The following is a 20,418-nucleotide window of genomic DNA, read 5'->3' as shown; positions in this document are numbered from 1 at the left end:
GCAATAACTGCACAAGTTCAAATCACAGACTGAACCAAGGTTATCTAACTGAATACACTTAAAGGTTCAAAGAACTGTTTACGTTTGCACTTCTGAAATTAGCCAATTTCGGGATATCCCTGAGCACTGTGAGAAATTAAGCTCAATAGTTGATATTTCCATTAAACATTTTTTTCATATGCATATAGATTATCATGCACACTTCTTTCGAGTGCAGATTATTTCACAGCATCTGGGCCGAGCACCTAAACTTCAAGTTATGGTTCAAAAGTTCAGCATTCCTTCCAATAATTGATGATCATTTAAGTGATGACTTCACTAGGTCCCAGGGTGGGAAAGGCACGTCACAGGAAAACTGTAGAAACGAAGGTCTGCAAGCCATAGTAATGTTTACAAGATTTCAGCCTCATGAAGTGGACGCCAGAATGGTGGTGTCCGATCCCAATATCTAGTGTATTTAACAAAATTGAATTTAACACAACAAAATCAAAGCGTGACCAAAGTAGTACTTTATTCACAATGTACAAATGGAAAGCATGTAACAGCACGTTGGAGTTGTTTGCTTCACAGAATGAACAGCCTTAGCTCATACAAACAGTGCAAAGCCTCCAACTTTTTAACTGGCAACACCAGCTTTGTGCCGTTTTCCCTTCTGCAACTGTGCTTACCTGAACAATGAATTATTCCTCTTGTCGAAGCACCATTGAATAAAAGTATTTCCATATTTATCCTTAAATAAAGTTAATAAATAAAAAAAATATTGCATTGCTATCGGCCTGTTAGGAGTTGATTTGGAATGTTGCACAGTCTTAGTCAAGAGTTGTTATAATGCCACAGCATGCAACTCTGTTGGTTTTAGCATTTTCTTAGCAGCAATAACTGTGTTCTTCATTAGCATAGCCACTGTCATGGGTCCAACTCCGCCGGGAACTGGAGTGATGTAACCAGCCTTTTTCTTCACACCTAGAAAATAATATTTTGAAATCAAGTTGGTTGTAAAGAGACAGTTACACTAGACCTGCTTACTTCCACTATTTAGTAGACAACAAAATGAAACTTTCATGGGGAACAACTGCTCAAGGGACCATCAGTAATTTGTTTAAGCCAACAAAACAACTTTAAATATTCTTGTAATCTCCATAAATAGCCAAAACATTCTTAAAATAGCACATACCAATACAACACTGAGCACTTACACATTGCCAAGGGGAAAATACCTATTTAGAACGCAACTAACTCACCCATCTTCGGTAACATTCTAAATGATCTACATCGTCATGCTTCGCAGAAAGAAAACAGTTTAATTAAATGTTACCTTAAAGCCAAAGCTTCAAATTAAGACCCGAGCTGTTTAATTCTCTCTCCTCTGCAATAAATACATACAAAGCTGTACAGCCACTTAAATGTTCTTTGAGTTAAAACTGATGTCCTTCACCAACTTCACCCTTAAACATACTACATTTCCAAGAATGCAAAAGCTACCTGGGGACTAGGCTTGCTCCATCTCTTGCCAAAGTCTTTATGGAATGCTATCAGTGAATGCGTAACAGGGACCTCTTCACATTTGACTTGTTTATTGGGGAAAATGTACTTTGAAGAGGCTATTGGTCAATCAAAAAGCTTCGGGAAGCCAGGCGATAGCTAAAAAAAAACTAGCAACAAAACAGACCAAGAAACGTATTCACTGTGCCTTTAAGGAACAAAATCCTTTATACATGATAGCTAATAGAATATCCTAATTGCTAGCAAAATGACCCTTCCTAAAGCCATTTGAGAAGTGTCTATGTTCTCACGCAGCCAACCTAAGTGGATGCTACTTCTGGAAAGATCTAAAGTGATGAGAAATGATAACCCAATTAACCATGATCGGACACAAGAGTAACAGTTTGCAGCAAAGTTAGAATGAATACATGATTCAGTCAAGGAGAAGGAAAAGTGATCAAAAACAATGTTCTGTGAACCAAATACAGTAGAGGAATTGATAACCAGCCCCATAGTTTGAAACAAAACCAATGAGAGGCGGTGCTAGAAATGGTTTTTTTGTTGGCTAGGGAATGCACCTCAGCCAGGCAGAACCCACCACTCTAGTAAGTGTAAAGAAACTGCACACCTAACATGCCTTGGCAGCTTAGGCAGAGCAGACAGGCTTATCCCAGAGGCAATGTGTAAAGCGTTCGCACAACACTCCAGTGTAAATAAATACACCACATAAAAGACTCCACTCCAAGTTATATAAAAGTATAAAATGTATTATACATAAACCATAGACCAAAACATCCAAACACTTTGCCAAATAGGCACTTGGCCAACTATCACGAGTGAAAATAAAAAGAAACATTTCTATATTGCACGTCATAAAAACACCCTCCCAATGCATACAAGGCATTCCCGGAAACTATAGTTGTTATCCTAAAAGGGTAAAAGTTACATATCTGGTCATGAAATTTAGCAGTTAGGTTAGGGAGAAAACACACATGAACCAAACATCCCTGTAGTAGACAAATCACCTCTACATCATCGCACACCGTCAGCAACATCTAGGTTACCATTATAAACATAGGTCTGGTGCACCTGTACCTCTATTGTATGACAGGCGGTAATGAGCCACACCCGTAGGTTATAGGAATACCTGCTCACCTATTACAGCAATTATAGTGACTTCAGGAAAACTGCAGGGCACTGGAGCACTTATTTGCCTGCTACAGCAAATACAGTGATGTCCAATCAGAATGAGCAGGACCTTCGCCAAGGGTTGCCACCTGCCTTGCTCATTTAAGGAGTGAATGCCTCCTACTGATCTGAAGTTGCGCGCCCAAAAGCACCCCCCTCCCCCGAAGGTATGCTGCCAGGAGAAGTGGAAAACACCCACATCGGCAGGGATACCTCGTTAGGTCCCCCCTGCATGTGAAATCCTCTGGGGCAGATGACCTCATCCACATAATGCATCCTCCAACAAGGCCACCTCACTGGGGGAAGCCTCACAGGCCCTTCCCGCTTCTCCCCAGGCTGTACATCAGTGAACAGACCCCTAAAGTGGATGCCTGTTTGTGCCCTGGGAGCACTAGATAGGACACACCCTGGCTGGTCGCCCCAGAAACTGTTGGCTGTCGCCGACTCACTTCTCACAGGCCCCTCCTTGCAAGGGTGGGGGAGGGTGGTTGAGGGGGGGGGGGGCTTAGACAGCACAGCACTCCTGGGGCTAGCAGAAACAAAACACAAATGGGTGCTGCTAGGTGGCCCAGGTACTCCAGGTCACAGAACATCACTGTCAAAAAAGCCATGCAGCCATGGAGACAACAGGAGTGCTCCCTTCACTCTCTCTACAGATCAAAGGTAACACTCACCTCGCACTGGGTGAAGGAGTCATGGTTAAACAGGGAGGGGGTCACAGCACCCAGTCCCTGGAGATCACAGGGGAGCCTCGAAGCACAGAGGCAGGCAACAGGCCCACACACTTAGGTCTTCAGCAAATTGGCAGTCTCAATGACAGTCAAGCAAGTCAACAAAACAGTCAAAGTGGTGATTTCCTTTAGCAGCCTAACCGTCCTCTGGTGGGGCACGACAAGCAGGCAGCACCTGGTTACCAGTCCCACACAGTGTCTAAAAACATGGGGCTACAGATACCAACAGGGAGTTAAAGATGCCTTTGTGTAAGGGAAGGACACAACCTATACAAAGGTAAGTGAGCCCCACCTCCCACTCTCCCAGTCTAAGACCACTCAGAATGCAGATGTAATACAGTTACAACTCCACCCTCCCTGTGTGATGGCTGTCTGAAAAGTACGCACAAAGCCCACCTGTCATTCTATCCCAGACTTGGATTAGAGTCAGGCTACAAACAAGAATCACAAGCACAGTGAAATACCCACTTTGTAAAAGTGGCATTGACAATAGTAATACAAACATCCACCTACACCAATAAGCAGGATTTCGCACTACCATTCCAAGCATACCAAACATGCCCATGCTACTCCTCATAGGTCAGAAATTGCCCCTTAAGACATAAGTAAGGGAATTCCTAAGGCAAACCTATCAGGAGCAGTATTCACAGCAGTGAGAAACCAAATAGGCTGTGTCACTACCAAGACATGCCACAGAATGAATGTCTTACCTTCAACCTACACAAAACCCTGCCCATAGGGCTACCTAGGGCCTACCTTAGGGGTGAAGTGTATGTAGTAAAAGGGGAGTTCCAGGCTTGGCAAGTAACTTTAGATGACAAACCATCATGGCAGTAAACTACACACCCAGGCCTTGCACTTGCAGGCCTATAACATGTTTTAAAGGCTGCTTCTGTGGGTGGCGCAAGCTGCACTGCAGGCCCACTAGTAACATTTAATTTAGAAGCCCTTGGTATTTGGGATACCATTGTCAAGTGGACTTACAGGTAAATTAAGTGTGCCAAACAGGTGTAAGCCAATCATACCAAGTTTAAAGGAGAGAGCACATGCACTTTAGCACTGATCAGCAGTGGTAAAGTGACCAGAGTCCTAAAGCCAACAAAAAATGGTCAGAAAAACAGGAAAAGGCGAAACGTTTCGAGATGATGCTGCAAAAAGGGCCAGGTCCAACAGGGGGGCAAGCTGCCAGATCCAAGATGGCAGCATCCTTTGAGCACCTAGTGAAGCACAAAACCTCAGCTGCACCTGGTGTTGAGTGGGACACCCCAAGGACCAGCAGAGTGGTGCATCTGCAGCAGAACTGTGTGAAATGTGGTGATGTTTCTCACAGGGGGCAGAGTTATGGAATTTAAGAGCTCATTAATTTTCTTTGTCCAATATGCTTTCCCTTCCTGCAGGCTCTTTGTAAGTTTTAGTTCTGTTACTGTGAACTTTGCAATGGATTTTGAAAACTGATTTAAGTGAGGGTATTAGAATATTATCAGGGGCAAATTGAAAGATGCGTCTTTTTTCCACTCATTACGGCTCAGTCTCTTCAATAAAAAATGATTCTTAAAAAAAAAAAACATGCACATTACTGCAGGGTCAGTATGCTGAGAATTTAAAGGATTTCCCAATATCACATTTAGAAAAGCTTACTTTATTTTTTTGAATCACCATGTACCTGATAACTTTCTTTCACAAACAAAGGCTAGGAATGATCAGTGTTTACCAGTAATTATGTCAATACTATCCTATACTTTATACTGCAAATGTATGGCTTGTGTGTATAATTCAGAACAGAACTATGTTGATATATCCCTGCATTATATAAAGGTTCTGCCTGGAAAACGCTAAGCACTTTAAAGACCCATGAACAAGGACAGCAAATATTAAGCAGGAAATATGTAGACCGTGTCATGGAGTGACTCCAAGAACTACTGATAGACCACATGCAGCTTTGAAGCTGGGACTATAACTGCCTATCAAAAGTACATGTTGTGCACATGAGAAATGGGTATATCACCACCGTGGACCAACACAAGATTGAGCTTTATTCTTGGCAATTCATTCTACATAGTGGCCTTAAATCTTATCTTCAACCTCAGTGGACTGAATTTAGCTCTTTCACATGCAACAACAAACTTTCACACACCTAACTAGAAGCTGCATGAAATGTGATTTTCTGAAGTGGGTGACTACCCACCACAAGGAATAATCACAACAGTTGATAGGGTGAACCCTTAATGCCACTAAATTAACCTGAGCTCAACCCCCTGGTAGATACAGTATAAAGGAGACAGACAACTTAGGGTAATGTGTACAGTATTTAGACAGTACCAAAACAGTAATAAAGTCAAAATACAAAGCAATACAAATCCAAAACCGAACTAGGAAAGTAAAGAAAGATTTAATAAACAAAATGACACCAAAACGAAAAAAGCTTGTAAGGCTAACCTAGGATAAGAACTTTTAAAGTTTCGTAGGACTAGCTCCAATAAGCACAATTTGCCAATTATAGTTAATGTTTGCTGTAGACTGGGATCTAGGCACAATTTGAGGCTGGCTGGCCCAACTGAGTGCAGATCTGATACACCAATCAGATATCTTACCTTCTGACGTAATCCTTTCAGCCCCCAATCTACCACTGGAGAACACTACTAAAGTACCCCAGGATGTCAGGGAAGGTTCTTAAAGGCTTACAGGATGGCAAGCAGGATCCAGTACAGGTCCAATTGCCACTGGGTAGCTGGCTAGTGGAGTAAAGACTTCTTGCAGCATGCTGTATTCCTGTAGCTTGAACGAGGTCTTAGCATTTGACCTTTGGAGGGAGCTGCTCCAGCCCTCTGGGATCCTTCTTCAGTCACCAACTGAAGGTCCAGTCCTCATCGGTTCTTTCACATGCCCAGGAGTGTTCTGAAGGTGGCTGTCTGGGAGGCCATATTTATGCTCTGCACCGGATAGTGGGTGGGAAGGACTCCTCGGCAAGTCTTAACCAACAGGGTAAAGGTTCCCAAAGCTAACCCTACCTAGGGTATTTAAGTTGGTGAAAATGTTTGGCCACATTCAAACTAGTCTAAGGGCAGGGTGTGTGCACAGAGTGTACATGGTAATTTTAGTGGCCTCCCACTGAACTAAATTCAGTTTGAGCTAGCCACTAAACCCACATTAAACTTAGAGATAGTTGTGAACAAAGTAGGGTTCATCAGCAACCAAACAGTGGATACACAGGAATTGTCTTGCCACTTACTTGTATACCCAAGCATACCAGTCAAACCAGATTTGACAGCTCAGCAGGATTTGACACTAATGTGAAAAAGAATGCTCACAACCCTACATTTAATACTCTTGAGTTTAGAGAAGTCACCTCTGCCTACTCAGGACAGCCAATACAAGCGAGTATTTGTAAGATTTATCATGAAACTTATTAGGAATGATGGCATCCTGCATAACAATAGTACCGCATGCAAGACTAAACATGAGGACACAACAGTGCCTCTCACAGCAATGGTCTCAAGCACAGGGTCAATTGCAAGATCTAGTGTTGGTGGACCGCCAAACACACAAGTCCCTTCAATGGTGGAATCTCAGCAATTTAATGAAGGGGCGGACATTTCAAGACCCTGTGCCTCAGACCACAACAACAGATGCATCAATGACAGGTTGGGGCACTCATCTCAAACACCTTACCATTCAAGAGGAATGGAATTCAAAACAGCTAAATTATCACAAACCATTTAGAATTATTAGCTGTGTTCCTTGCCCTAAAAGTGTTTCAGCCGCTTCTCAAACGCAAGACTGTCTTGATTAAAACAGACAATATGACAACCATGTATTACCTAAAGAAACAAGACGGGACACATTAATCTCAACTGTCCCTACTAGCCCAAACAATAAGGAAATGGGCAATTCACAATCAAACTCATCTAAGAGCAGAATACATCCCAGGAATACACTATCAGCTAGCGGATCTCCTAAGCAGAACACAGCAACAGATACACGAATGGGAAATACATCATCAGTACTTTCAAAAGTGGGGGACACAAAAAATAGACCTATTTGCAACAAATGAAAATGCAAAATGCCAAAACTGCTCATCCAGACACCCACGCACTCTGCCCAAGGGCAATGCTCTATGGATCAACTGGTGAGGGATATTTGCTCACGCTTTTCCCCCTCTCCCACTACTTCCATTTCTGGTCAACAAACTGAGTTAGACTTCTCACCAAGATACTCATAGTCCCAACGTGGGCACAACAACATTGGTCCACAACACTCCTAGATCTGTCAGTAGTACCTCACTACAAACTTCCAAACAGACAGGATTTGTTAACACAAAACAAAGGACAAATCAGACCTCCAAATCCCAGAGCTCTCATCTTAGCGATATGGCTCCTGAAGTCATGGAATTTGGATACTTACATCTTCCATTAGAATGCATGGAAGTTCTCAAACAAGCATGCAAGCCTACAACTAGTCAATGCTATGCTAACAAATGGAAACAATTTGTTTATTACTGTCAATCTAAAAATACTGACCCACTTACAGCATCAATACAACATATTGTAGCTACTCACTTCATTTACAGAACTCAAATTTAGCTTTCTCATCTATTAAAATTAATCTTACTGCCATATCAGCATATTTGCAGACTGTACAACATACCTCGCTCTTTAGAGTCCCAGTTATAAAAGCCTTCATGGAAGGAATGAAATGTATTATTCCACCCAGAACACCACCTGTTCCTGCTTGGAATCTCAATATTATACTCATGAGATTAATGGGCCCACCTTCTGAACCCATGCATTCCTGTGAGATTCAATTCTTAACCTGGAAAGTTGCTTTCCTAGGAGCTATTACTTCATTACGTAGAGTTAGTGAAATAAAAGCATTCACTCTGGAAGATCCTTTTTTCCAAGTACACAAAGTTGTACTTAGAACCAATCCAATATTTCTGCCAAAGGTGGTATCACCTTTACGCATAAACCAAACAGTAGAATTGCCAGTCTTCTTCCCACAGCCAGATTCAATTGCAGAAAGAGCCCTTCACACTCTTGAACTTAAGAGCTCTTATGTACTATGTGGACAGAACACAAGAATTCTAAAAAACAAAGCAGCTTGTTGTTGCTTTTCAACAACCACATAAAGGGAATCCTATCTCCAAACAAGGATTAGCTAGATGGATTGTTAAATGTATACAAACATGCTACCTCAAGGCAAAAAGACAACTTTTAATCACATCTAAAGCACATTCCACTAGGAAAAAAGGTGCATCTGACATTTTTAGGAAACATACCAATGGCAGACATATGTAAAGCTGCCACGTGGACTACACCACATACATTCACAAAGCTATACTATGTAGATGTATTTTCAAAGCAACAGGCCAATGTTGGTCAAGCTGTCTTAAGAACATTATTTGAAACAACTCCAACTCCTACAGGCTAGCCACCTCATTTCTTGGGGAGAGTAACTGCTTTGCTGTCTATGCATAGCATATGTATCTGCAGCTACACATGCCATTGAATGAAAAATGTCACTTATCCAGTGTTCATGGCACGTAGTACTGCAGACTCATGCACCCTACCTCCTCCCCGGAAGCCTTTAGTCGTTGCAGTTTATATATTATGTACATATTTATATAGATTTACATTCGCATGGACATCTATTTTTACTTACTATTTATATACATCATTTATATTACTACACTCGATCACTCCTTCCTACACCCTTTTGTAGGAAAACAATCTAATAACGCAGTCGATGCCCATGCGCAGTATGACCGAGAGAAGGAGTCCCTCGATCCCTTGACTCAGAAAAGACTTCTTCTAAGAAAAACAACTTGTAACACTCCGAGCCCAACACTAGATGGCAGAATAATGAGCCCAACACCAGATGGTGGAATAACGCATAGCATGTGTATCTGCAGCTACACATGCCATCGAATATATACATACATATAAACACATGCATTCATCAAGTGCTCCCTGGAATATGGTAGAGCCTATGTTGGCTTTTAGCAGCCAGGATGAACTCTATGATGGAGCATGTCACTACTAGAGTGAGTGACTGTTATTTGAAAAACGTAATTTACTTCCCACAGAAAATCCTAGACACTGAATTATGTAGGTGTAGAGGGTCTGGGTGATTGGCAGACAGATACTCATGTGTACTGGTTATTTCATGGGCGAATGTGTCAAAGCCTTCCATAATAGTCTGACTGCCCCCTTCTGTGTTAGTTTATTCATGACAGCCTACTGTTTGCTCCTGGGAAGTATTTCACACCTTTTCCCACAACCAATGGTATGCTAATCCTGGGCTGTAGGAAGCTTGAGGAAATGCAAGTTAGACTCCGGAACGTCAGGCAGGAAAAATATAACTTTCTCAAAGTTAATTTTCCTTAAGTTATTGAAAATCTGACTTCACTATTGAATTGAGTTTTAAAATCCTATAAAATCTAGTTTATATATATATCTGTCCTATTCCAAAGAAACAGTATTATTTTAATCTATACTCTAATTTTCTACACCAGACAGATAGGCATGACAGTGAAAAATACCTTTTGAGGCTTAGTCACTCTAAGGACATGTTAACATTAAATTTGACATGCCCCTGTCTGCATTGTGGACTAAAAGGCCTAAATACGGATGACATAATATTTAAGAGGGAGGTTTTGACCCGTCAAAAGTATATTTTGACGCATCTTATTTTAGTTTTTACACTATTATATTCAGACTACAATGGCCTGAAGCCATGTTTTACACCATCACTGTAGTGGATGGCACAATACGTGGTGCAGTTCACTAGTGACATTTAACTTTAAAGTGGCCCTGGGTACATTTGCCATATACTAAGGACTTCTAGGCAAATTAAGTATGTCAATTTGAGATATACCAATTTCATCAGGGTAAAGGGAGAAGCACAGGCACTTCACCATTGGTTGGCAGAGGTAAAGTCGACTTCTACTGCCAGCGAAAACAGTTCAGGCAAAGATATGGGGGTACACCATGCAAAACATATCCATTCATATAGAACCCTCAAGATAAATTCTTGGTCCGGGCTTTAGATCCATAAACAGTTGCATGTAACTCTGCACTTTGAGCTTTCGCTTTCTACTTCTACCTGGACTACTAGCTGAAAACTGTCCTCCCAGTCATCCTCTGGAAGGAAAAAAAAAAAAAAAAAAATGAACTTACTAATCAATCTGATTCATTCTCACATGGCCAGTCTTTCAATGTACTGACGTAAAGAAGGATCTTTAGACCTACCAGCACTCATCTTGTGGACAGAAGACCTGGTTTGAGGGCAACCACACTATTATAAGTTGCACTAACCTCTGCAGTTGTCATACGTTTATTTCTTTGTCGCTGGTAATATGCACCATTGGTATTTAATCCTTGAAGGGGAACACTGGTGCTCATCCTTTAAAACTCTACAGGAGGGACCCTGGCTACTCACCACCCCACACCCACCCAACGCACATTTATACCTCACCAAGATGATTACACAGAGCATTTCAAAAGTCATCCTCACTTTGCAAAAAGAATAAGCAGTAACCAATTGAAGCCATTTTGGGACCAATAGCTGGACCCTTGGTTGACTTGGTTCCCCATTTTCTTTAGCAGTGCTCAGCAGGAACTAATCTCCCAATACAGAATCTATTTCCTTCAGGTTACAAGGTTTTAAGTTGATTAAAAAGTTATTTTGCATCTGTCAACAGCTCTTGCCATCCCTTAAAGTTACTTAATGACAGTGATCCCATTCCCCTGTGCACTAGCAATTGTTCCTACTGGTCACAAGATAGCTTGCAATGTAGTCTGAATAATTAGTTCAAGTGTCAAAGCTGGCTTGGAATTTAAAGTATTTCAGACTCCCAGGCACAATCATCTACTCTGGCATTCAGACCAGTCTTCTGAAGGTGTTTTTTCTAGACTGTCAGGTATACAACCAAACGATTTAGCAAATCACTGGTAGTCAAACAGTTTTGCTAAGTATTTCTCAGACACCTCAAATTAAAATGTTTCAAAATCATTCAAAGAACTTGGAGGCAGGTGAAATAGGAGTAAGTCACCTTGCAGACCTACTACTTTCACCTTTATCCTGGAAAACGCACTGATCTACCAAATTCAAATCAATCTTTCTTAGATAGAAGTTTCCCGCATGCATGAAGCAAACAAGTACAGTGTGCGCAGAGCCTGGAGTCAGGCATAAGCTCCATTCTTGTAATTATGGGTGTATTGGAATTCAAGACCTCTGGCTACAGTTCCAGAGCAGTGGACAAATCTTGTAGATAGATTATGAGACATCACAAGCATCACCATTGAATGCTTATTTGACAATACATGGGCAGAAAAAAAAAAAGAAAGCACCAGAGTGCTCAAAATACCTCAATTTCAAAATTTACCTTCAAAATCTACATCCCCGACCAACTTTGGTTTTCCAGTAACCGGATCCTGTACACGGTTAATTCCAACATCAATAACTACAGCACCTTCCTTAATCATTTCAGCTGTGATGAGATTTGGGATACCTAAAAAAAAGTTTTTAAAAAAAAGGATCATAGGAGCATTTATCAGTAGCATATTTAAAAAAAAGTTTCGCATCACATTCAACTTCAACGAAATATATATATACAGCTCTGGTGGTGGTAATTGAATTAAAATCTACTTGTCATAGTAATAAGCTTCAAGTCCAGTCTTACTACACTGAAGATCGGGACTGCTCTAACTCGAAGAGGATCATAGAAGATGTATGCTTCAATTAAACAGCATATCTTTGAAACTTCAGTCTTGCAAGAGGGGGTTAACTATGATCAACCCTAGACCACATATCCATCTGACAGTTTTGAGGAAATAATGCCCCAAAATATATTCTCAAATATCAAAAGGGCAGCTGTCATAACAAACCAAATGCTTAGCCCCACAATCTCAAGGAACAGGGGCATGATTGCATAATCTAGTGACAGACGTTCAGCACAAGCTAAGTGGGTTTGGGTATTCTGAAGGGGTCTGAAGTGCATGTGCATAATGCAAAAAAATGGACTCCCATTGACACTCAAAGTGCCCCCAAAAGCCTCACTGTTTTAACCATCATGGTTTCCCCAGAAAGTGTGCGTAGAAAAGAGGATTGAAAGGCCTGCCACAAATATGGCAGTTTGCGCCTTCAAATGCTTTAAAACTGGCTGCCCTATGGCAGATAAACTATTGAAGATTTCCAACCTCAGAGCCAGATGAGGTTCCAGGTCTCCAAATGAGGAGAAGGAAGCACAATTTTCAAATGACCATTTGGTTCCACATTTACCAATCAGCAAATTAGTATTTTGCAGGATTCAGACACCATAAGGGCATTGTGTTAACCTGAACTCCCAACGTGCTGAGCAATTGACTTAAGCCAAGAAAGTATAGTGGGCAAAGTAAGGTTTACAAAACCCATGTTTTACAATCCCTCACAAATGTACAGATCATCTCATGAGTTTGGGGAAAGGTCACAAATTCTAAACCCACTATGAAGCCCCACCATTAATCTAAGTCCAAACCTGGCAGAAGAAATTCTGAAATACTAAAGATCCATGTAAGTAATGGATTTTACACTAAAAAATCCACTCAATGCCGCAACTGAAAAGAACAGAAGGGGGAGGGAGGGAAACTTACCTTTTTGGAAGTCCTATACTAGAACACTGATCTAGGATTTCACTTTCAGAGCTCAGACATTGGAGTCTGGCTGTGAATCTCCCTGTAACTACCAAGGTGTCCACTGAAGAACCAAGGAAATGTCTTGTCTAATTTTATTAGGAGACTGATGATCCAAGTCTGTTGCCACCGACATGCATTACAGCAGAGTTAAGAAGGTTGGTGGGCATAAATCCTGGCTTTGTTTAAAGTGTAGAGAGACTTGTCTGGCTGACAAAAAGGAAAGGCAACAGCTCGCACAAAGCAGGAGCGGCCATGGCCCACTAGGCTTGTGAACTACCTACAGTAGTGCAGGGTGAGCTAACTTAAGTCTGCAGAAAGCAGACACTGATGAACAAACATGTTTTCTCCCTCAAAAGTGGGGTGGGCTAGCAACAGGCTACAATTGTTTGAGCTTCACTGTCCATGAGAACGAAACTGGCACTACTGTCTAATGAAGTAGCAATACCACAAAAAGGCAGCCTTTGATTAATTTTGATGTAGTATAAACTCTAGAAAACATCCTTTACTGCAAAATAAATGTTCAAACATTAATTCTCTACTTACGTATTTAACATTAATACACAATTAACTGAGATGCAGTCAAACAATCTCATACCTGCAGCTGCTACTACAATGTCAGCATTCTTGGTGAGTTGCGTGAGCTGTTCTTTGGGAGTATAGCGATGTGAGATGGTTACGGTTGCATCACCTACCACAAAAAAAAAAACGAATTGACATCTCAAATATTGATATATTCGCTATTTATTAACATTACGTTTATTACAAACCTCCTGGACGCTCATGCCCACCGTCCGTGTGCAGCAGCATTGCAATGGGCATTCCAACGTTCTTGGATCTACCGGCCACAACTACATTTTTTCCCATGGTGGGTATGCCTAAAATGTGAAGGAAAAAAAATCGCATGAACACTTTCTGCTGAAGATGTCAGATAAAATTAGACTTACTCGGATAGTACTTGCACATAATCCTAAGTAAAAATGTATGTTCAAGGAAATTATTCTGAATATTTGATGAACAAAGAAAAATAAAGAGGTACCTATAGGACCAAAATACTCAGATGCTCACAAATACGAGCAAGTGGGTGAAGTTTAGTTAGAAGGCAAGTCAGAGGAGGGAGGGGGCATATCTAGAAAAACCCTGTGCCTACTTAAGGAATTGTACGGTAGCAATATGGCAAAAGGCGCTCTCGTGGTCAGAAACTGGAAAACTGAGGTCAAACCGTGAGGTGACTGGAAGTCTGAAGCGTTAGACTGATCAAACAGAATATAAGTACTAACGCGAGGAGTTCAGCAGTTTGAAAAAGCATAATGAGAACGGGCACAAAGTTATGGCACAGCAAGACAAATCCTATGCATTTATGTTTACCACAGCCAGCTCTCAGAGAATTTAAAAGATGTAAAAATGTGAATGGAAAGGTCGCTGGTGTTTTTGCAAAACCGATTGTGTCTCAACTGTCCTAGGTTAAATCAAACAAATCTTTAATGCAAAGCAAGATTAAGATAACTTACCCGTTCTTTTGATTATTTCCCATACACCCCAAGGTGTTGCTGGTAGCATAGAATATTGGTCCAGGCACATACGACCCACATTTACTACGTGGAAGCCATCAACATCTTTAGAGGGTGTCACTGCATTGCATATCTTTCTTTCGTCAATATGGTCTAAAAAGAGAAGGGATGCAACATGTGACTTGCAAAACTGTTGGCAGTGCCAAACAAATCATGGTGGGTAAAATGGGAGGGAGGTGAGGGCGATCACTATCAACCAACAAACTACAACAAGATCCCAATGAAAGGTGGGCAATAAAACAGCCTAAAGGGCCAAAGGCTTCCAAGACTTTACTAAATCATCCAACATTTCCAGTCCATCCTGTTCTCAATGTGTCTGTAGAATGAAATTTCATCCTGCATGGAAATGCTGAGTGAAACTGCATTTGTAAGCGTCATGACCTGTTAATTTATTAGAGTAACCACTTCCAAACTCACCAATTACATATAGCAATAAAACCATGGTTCTATCTGCCTACTCATCTGTTCAGAATAGCCAAAAGATGAGCCAAAACAGGAGGCTCATACTGTGCGTGTAGCTCTCACTTTAAAAAGATGTTTTAAAAAGTCTACCGGTGGTTCCCAACCTGTGGTGCAGGGACCCCTGGGAGTCCACAAAGCCTCCTCAGGAGGTCCCCAAATGCATAGAAAGCTAAATATTAACAGATAAACCCCCACCTTTCAGTAATGACAGTAGGGGGTCCATGGGCTTCTGTAATGATAAAGTAGGAGTCCACAGAAGTCAGAAGGTTGGGAACCACTGGTCTGTACCTTTTAACATGCAAAAATAGCCCATCCTAAGCAACCTGTTTGGTTAAAATAAAATTGGAGTACGAGGCAACACTGTTCTTTTCTTGTTGTCCTCATCTAATAACCGCCCAGTGCCCTTATACAAACTCTTATTGTCTGCGGTCATTACCAACTAGTTTGTATGAACATTTTCTCCATTATTATTCTCAAGTGGGGGTGGTTTATGTAAATTACATAATTTAGCTGCTTATTTAGGTCTTTCATCTGCTTTTGCATCGGGCCTTGAGTTAATCAAGCAACAATATGTTCTGTTCTCTCTCTTTCATTCATTAATTACCCTACTTCTTTGCCTTGCCCTAGAACCAACCGTTTCCTTGAAGCTAAGGGTTTTTTGCCGCAATGGTCGCAGGCACACAAATAGGTGGACAGGAAGTGGTTCTTCCTTTGGGTACTCAGGACAACCTCACCTTCCGCGTAATATCTAGTGGCACTGCTATACATCACCTCTGGCTAAGCCAGCTCTAGCTGACTGGGACAGAAGAAGTCTCAAGTCCTCTTCCACATATTGTGTGGTTTTAACATTAGAAATAGATTGGGTAACATGATGATGGCACTTACACATCCATGTGAGAAATTAAGAAAAGTAGGAAGAAAAGACAGCCCCTTGTGTAAGACCAGCCAATTAGTGCCATCCATTATTCAGACGAGCAGAACTTCTTACCCATTGAGGAGGCAACCACTTGCAGGACTACTGTGTTACTTGATTAGCTGTTAGATCATTCAGCAACAACTTACTCACAAAGAAGAAAAGTGAAAAATATTGATCATTTTATCAACTTGAAAATCCTAAACTCGACTGGGGTTTCACCAAAAATATAAACGATTTAGTCTTCTGTAGGTGATGCTTGCCCCTGCAGACTGGATAGTGCACCTATCTTTTCGATCCACATCTGATGCAGCCACTAAAGCAACTGCAGATGAAGGACTAACCTAGCAATTTAAGATTTTCTGGTCATCAAGCGTTATAAAAATCTAAATTTCTACTGCTCAAAAAGGTAAAGTTACTGAATTAATATAGGTATTTCAGAGGTTTTGAATATTCCCCACTTTTCAGGAACTGCAGGTGAGACAGGAAAGCTGGGTTCAACAAGCTTAGGCTCTTTGCCTTTAACCATCCGTAAGTCTGACTGCAGCAATGGCAACGCCTCATAACACAGATGGTTCAGATCGACAAACTTCCACAAAATTTCATAACTTCCCTTCTTATACCTGCTAACGGAGCATGCAGTAAAATACATTGCCCATTTCAAACCAGGTTTTAGAAGTTGTGGTGGTAAAGACTGCATGCCAACATTTTTGATGCAGTACCAATGACATCTATCCAAAGATGGACAATGCTATCTAGGTGAACACTCTTGAACCGATCTCTTCAACTCTTTCCATTTCAAGTCAAATTTGGTCTTCCATCTTCAGAGTTAAGTCAAACAAGTGATGGAGTTCCTTCAATATACTACATTCAATTGCTAGGAAAATTACTTTTTCTACACAGAGCTACATTTTCACGTGCATAGACAAGTGTGAAGATTACATTGTGATGCAGTCCACAAGGACGTATACATTCAGTCTTAGTGCTTTTCAAGATTTATATGCCAACCAACCACTTTTCTCCTACTAAATCAACCTGACTGATATCTATGAATTTACATTTTAAAGCACAATGATGGCCAACAAACTCGGTCCTGAGTACCACAAAGGTGTTAAGCAAAAACCGGTGCATACGATCTCTAGAATCACCACATTATTGCAGGCTCTTAGCTTCAGTTTCTGTCTGACTTTCCCACACTGTCACGTATGCCATCAAATCCACTCTCCTCAGACTATGTACCAAATACTGCCATCACCTAATATTGCTAGCTCAACATATCACCAATTAAAGGTGACATTTGGGGGGTAACTTAGTTCAGTTACTAGGCTGTCTCTGGGATTCTTCTTCACAGTAAAATGTTCGCACCAAAATTCTGGAAAGCAGAGAAACTATTTAAATACTAGCCAAGCACGAGCTATACCACACATTGCTGCCTGCAATGTCTCAAAGCACCAATACACCCTAGCCGGTGAGGATCTGCATCATATAAGCAAGAGCATGTGCAAAAGGGTCTTTTTGCTTTCAACTTCCTTTCAAGCAGGATAGGTTACAGCCACACAATCTGCATAACGAGTACAAAGGAACACAATCCAAGCCGGACAATCTGTGCTTGACTACTGATAACTACGGTGGCTAGAGGACTCGGAGGTGATGTTATAAGCAGGGGGCTAACCCTAGATATCTACAAAGCCATGTGTAGTCATTGTGAAGCCACAGCTGCCTGTGCACCATCCATTCATAAACTAGCTCATACGTAGAGTGATAAAGTGGCAAATACAGTTGGCACAAAATCAAAAATTATCACACAATCAAACTTTAAAAGGCAAGGGATTGTTCTAAAAAATGATTAAACTAACATTTTTAGAAAACGTTAACAAGAGACTTTGCATACCTTGCTAGAAGTAAAGATTAAAATAAAGTGAGGACCTGGATGTTGAATGCTTCATAATTTAATGATTTCGACAGAACACAGATCTTGTAAACAATCTTACCTGGAAGAGGAAGTTGCACCAGTAGACCATCTACTTTGCTGTCATTGTTCAACTCATTTATTACATCCAACAGTTCCTCTTCTGTGATGGAGGCAGGTTTTAATATGGTTTCACTACTGATTCCTGTGCAGTGAGAAATAATGCACGTTTACTTCAAGCCAAACCAAAATATAAGATTTATTATTTCAACAAATGTAAATTCACATACTAAATAGTACAAAGGTTCACATTCACAAGTGAAATAAGCACAGGAGTCATATTCATTGCAAGACTCGGGAAAGCCCTCTGAAAATAGAAATAAAACCTCAGCCACTTAAATCTTAATGGCCCTTACAGATAAAATGTATGTACCATCTCTTTTACAAGAAGCATTTTTCCAAATATCACTTAAAGCTTCGGACAGGGTAGTGAAAGGCATTTAAATCTTAACAGCAGTCATACCTATTATATCATTTTTTTGTCTCACCCACCAGTGAAGTCCTAGAAGGAATGGATGATTTGAATGAACACATCTCTTGTAGTCCGACTCAGATAGTTTGAAAGGCTCCCTTAAAAACTCGATGTGCATCGTTCATTAAGAAAGGCCTTATTTCTGCCTGCTTGGAATCAAGCTGCCTCCTACAGTAAATCCTTAAGGGCATCTATAGGCTGACTGGGAATACCACGAATACCCTTCCGGTAGGAGTGCCATGTTGTGAGAAGTGTGCATCTGAGTCAACAGGAGGCTTCATCGCCACACTGAGAACCCTTGATATTAAATCCTCAAAACTTCTCTAAAGTGACTTATGATAAAATAAGAAAAATACACACAGCACAAGCTGCCGGTTTTTAGGCAGGACTTGTTTCCCAAGTGGGCATATTATGTTAAAATAGGTTTTAAGGTGCAACACAATAAGAAATTCAGTGCATATTAACATTAAGTAATCTTAACCGAGAATTCAAGTCGCTTTACACATACAATGAAATACGCAACTGTTTTCAAACTTGGGTTTATCTTGACCCACATCCAATATCATTTTGCTTTGCAACACATTCTAGAAATGCTTTCATAGTCAAATTAGGTACAAATCGCAAGCTGGTCTGCATTACGATTAAACCAAACTTTTAACCACATATGGTTGTTAGGGGAGAGTGAAAGACCATTACAGTCCCAAATCTTGAATTTAATAATTAAGACGATCTTTACGTTTTCCATGTTCATTTACTATTATCAAGAAAATATGCAATCTGAACACATTAACTGATGCAGATCGAATTGAAACTTCTGTGATAAAGAAACAGCTTCTATTGGGTTCATGGCTCCGCTGATTCTCCACCTGTTGTGGTTTACATAAGGAGACGGTTGCATGATAACAGAAGTGCAATGCTAGTAAAGGCTAATATCTGCAGAATGTACACATCACAATTGTCAAATAAGGTAGGTACATTTGTGGGTTCAGGGGTAAATCAATAAGAATGTAGCAGCAAACGCAAATTCATGAGGCATCACCTTGACACATTTAAAGTAATGTTTTAAACAAAGGGCATTCAAAATATAGGTTTGCGCTGTGATGAATGATCTAGACATTATATCCTGGATGTTCGAAAACTGCAGCTCACTGGCTATTTGCCTGATTTGCAGTTGCAGCCTTCAATGCACATACCAACATCAGCAGCTGCTTTGGTCTTGTTAAGTACGTAGGAGTGACTTGCAGGATTTTCTCCAACCAGTAGAACACTCAGGTGAGGCCTCTTATTGCCATCCGCAACCCATTGTTCTACATCTTGGCGTGCTTCAAGTCTGATCTGCCGTGCCAGTTTTCGTCCAGAAATTATAACTGCATCATTCCTGCAAAAACAAACGCAGATTAACAAATTAGATCAAAGTTATTTCAAATCACCAATACGAAGAAAAAAGGCTAAATAGCAAAACTTAGACAGCAAATACGGTAAAATTAAATTAAAACAACCAAATGTCAAAACAAATATATGCCCTGAAGCCTTTTACAAACCCTGCATCAAAAATATCGATGGGATGAATGCAATTAAAAGTATTAACAGTCCAGATGCAACGCAAAACTAAAATAAAACAAAAGCACACTTCGGTATTGCATAGTCCGGATTCGCGACACTCAACTTCAACAAGTACACATTACCGAATAAGTTTATGAGCTCAACTAGGCCCTTTTATTTGATAAATATTTCCCAATACTCCCCATCCCCTGGGTGTAAATAATTCAAGTAGCAGCCTCTTACAACTGTTTCTTTTGTCCCCCACCTGCTACTGTAAAGATCGAAAACGCGCACAACCAAGGGGCTTTTCCACAGCTAACACCAATGACTACAACTAGACAAATTTTTCAGAAAAGTGGAATCAAAACCGTGTGTGCAATCGCCAAGTTGCTAAATAGGTTTTTCCTGTAGTGTGCCAAA

General features: G+C 40.7%; 1 protein-coding gene across 1 annotated transcript in view; it reads right to left on the bottom strand.

Annotated features, from left to right (window-relative positions):
• Positions 1–486: 486 nt before the first annotated feature.
• Positions 487–20,418, bottom strand: part of MTHFD2 (methylenetetrahydrofolate dehydrogenase (NADP+ dependent) 2, methenyltetrahydrofolate cyclohydrolase) — a 28,445-nt gene continuing 8,513 nt past the window's right edge. The window contains exons 2-8 of the mRNA XM_069214104.1: positions 19,650–19,834; positions 18,007–18,129; positions 14,581–14,733; positions 13,840–13,947; positions 13,668–13,760; positions 11,785–11,910; positions 487–963 (exon numbers count right to left, since the gene is read on the bottom strand). Of these exons, the coding sequence (XP_069070205.1) occupies positions 824–963; positions 11,785–11,910; positions 13,668–13,760; positions 13,840–13,947; positions 14,581–14,733; positions 18,007–18,129; positions 19,650–19,834 (928 nt within the window). The 3' untranslated portion in view covers positions 487–823. The remainder of the gene's footprint in view (positions 964–11,784; positions 11,911–13,667; positions 13,761–13,839; positions 13,948–14,580; positions 14,734–18,006; positions 18,130–19,649; positions 19,835–20,418) is intronic.

Source organism: Pleurodeles waltl, chromosome 11 (genome assembly GCF_031143425.1).
Source record: "Pleurodeles waltl isolate 20211129_DDA chromosome 11, aPleWal1.hap1.20221129, whole genome shotgun sequence".
Lineage (NCBI taxonomy): Eukaryota > Metazoa > Chordata > Amphibia > Caudata > Salamandridae > Pleurodeles > Pleurodeles waltl.
This window is presented reverse-complemented; position numbering and strand designations above follow the sequence as displayed.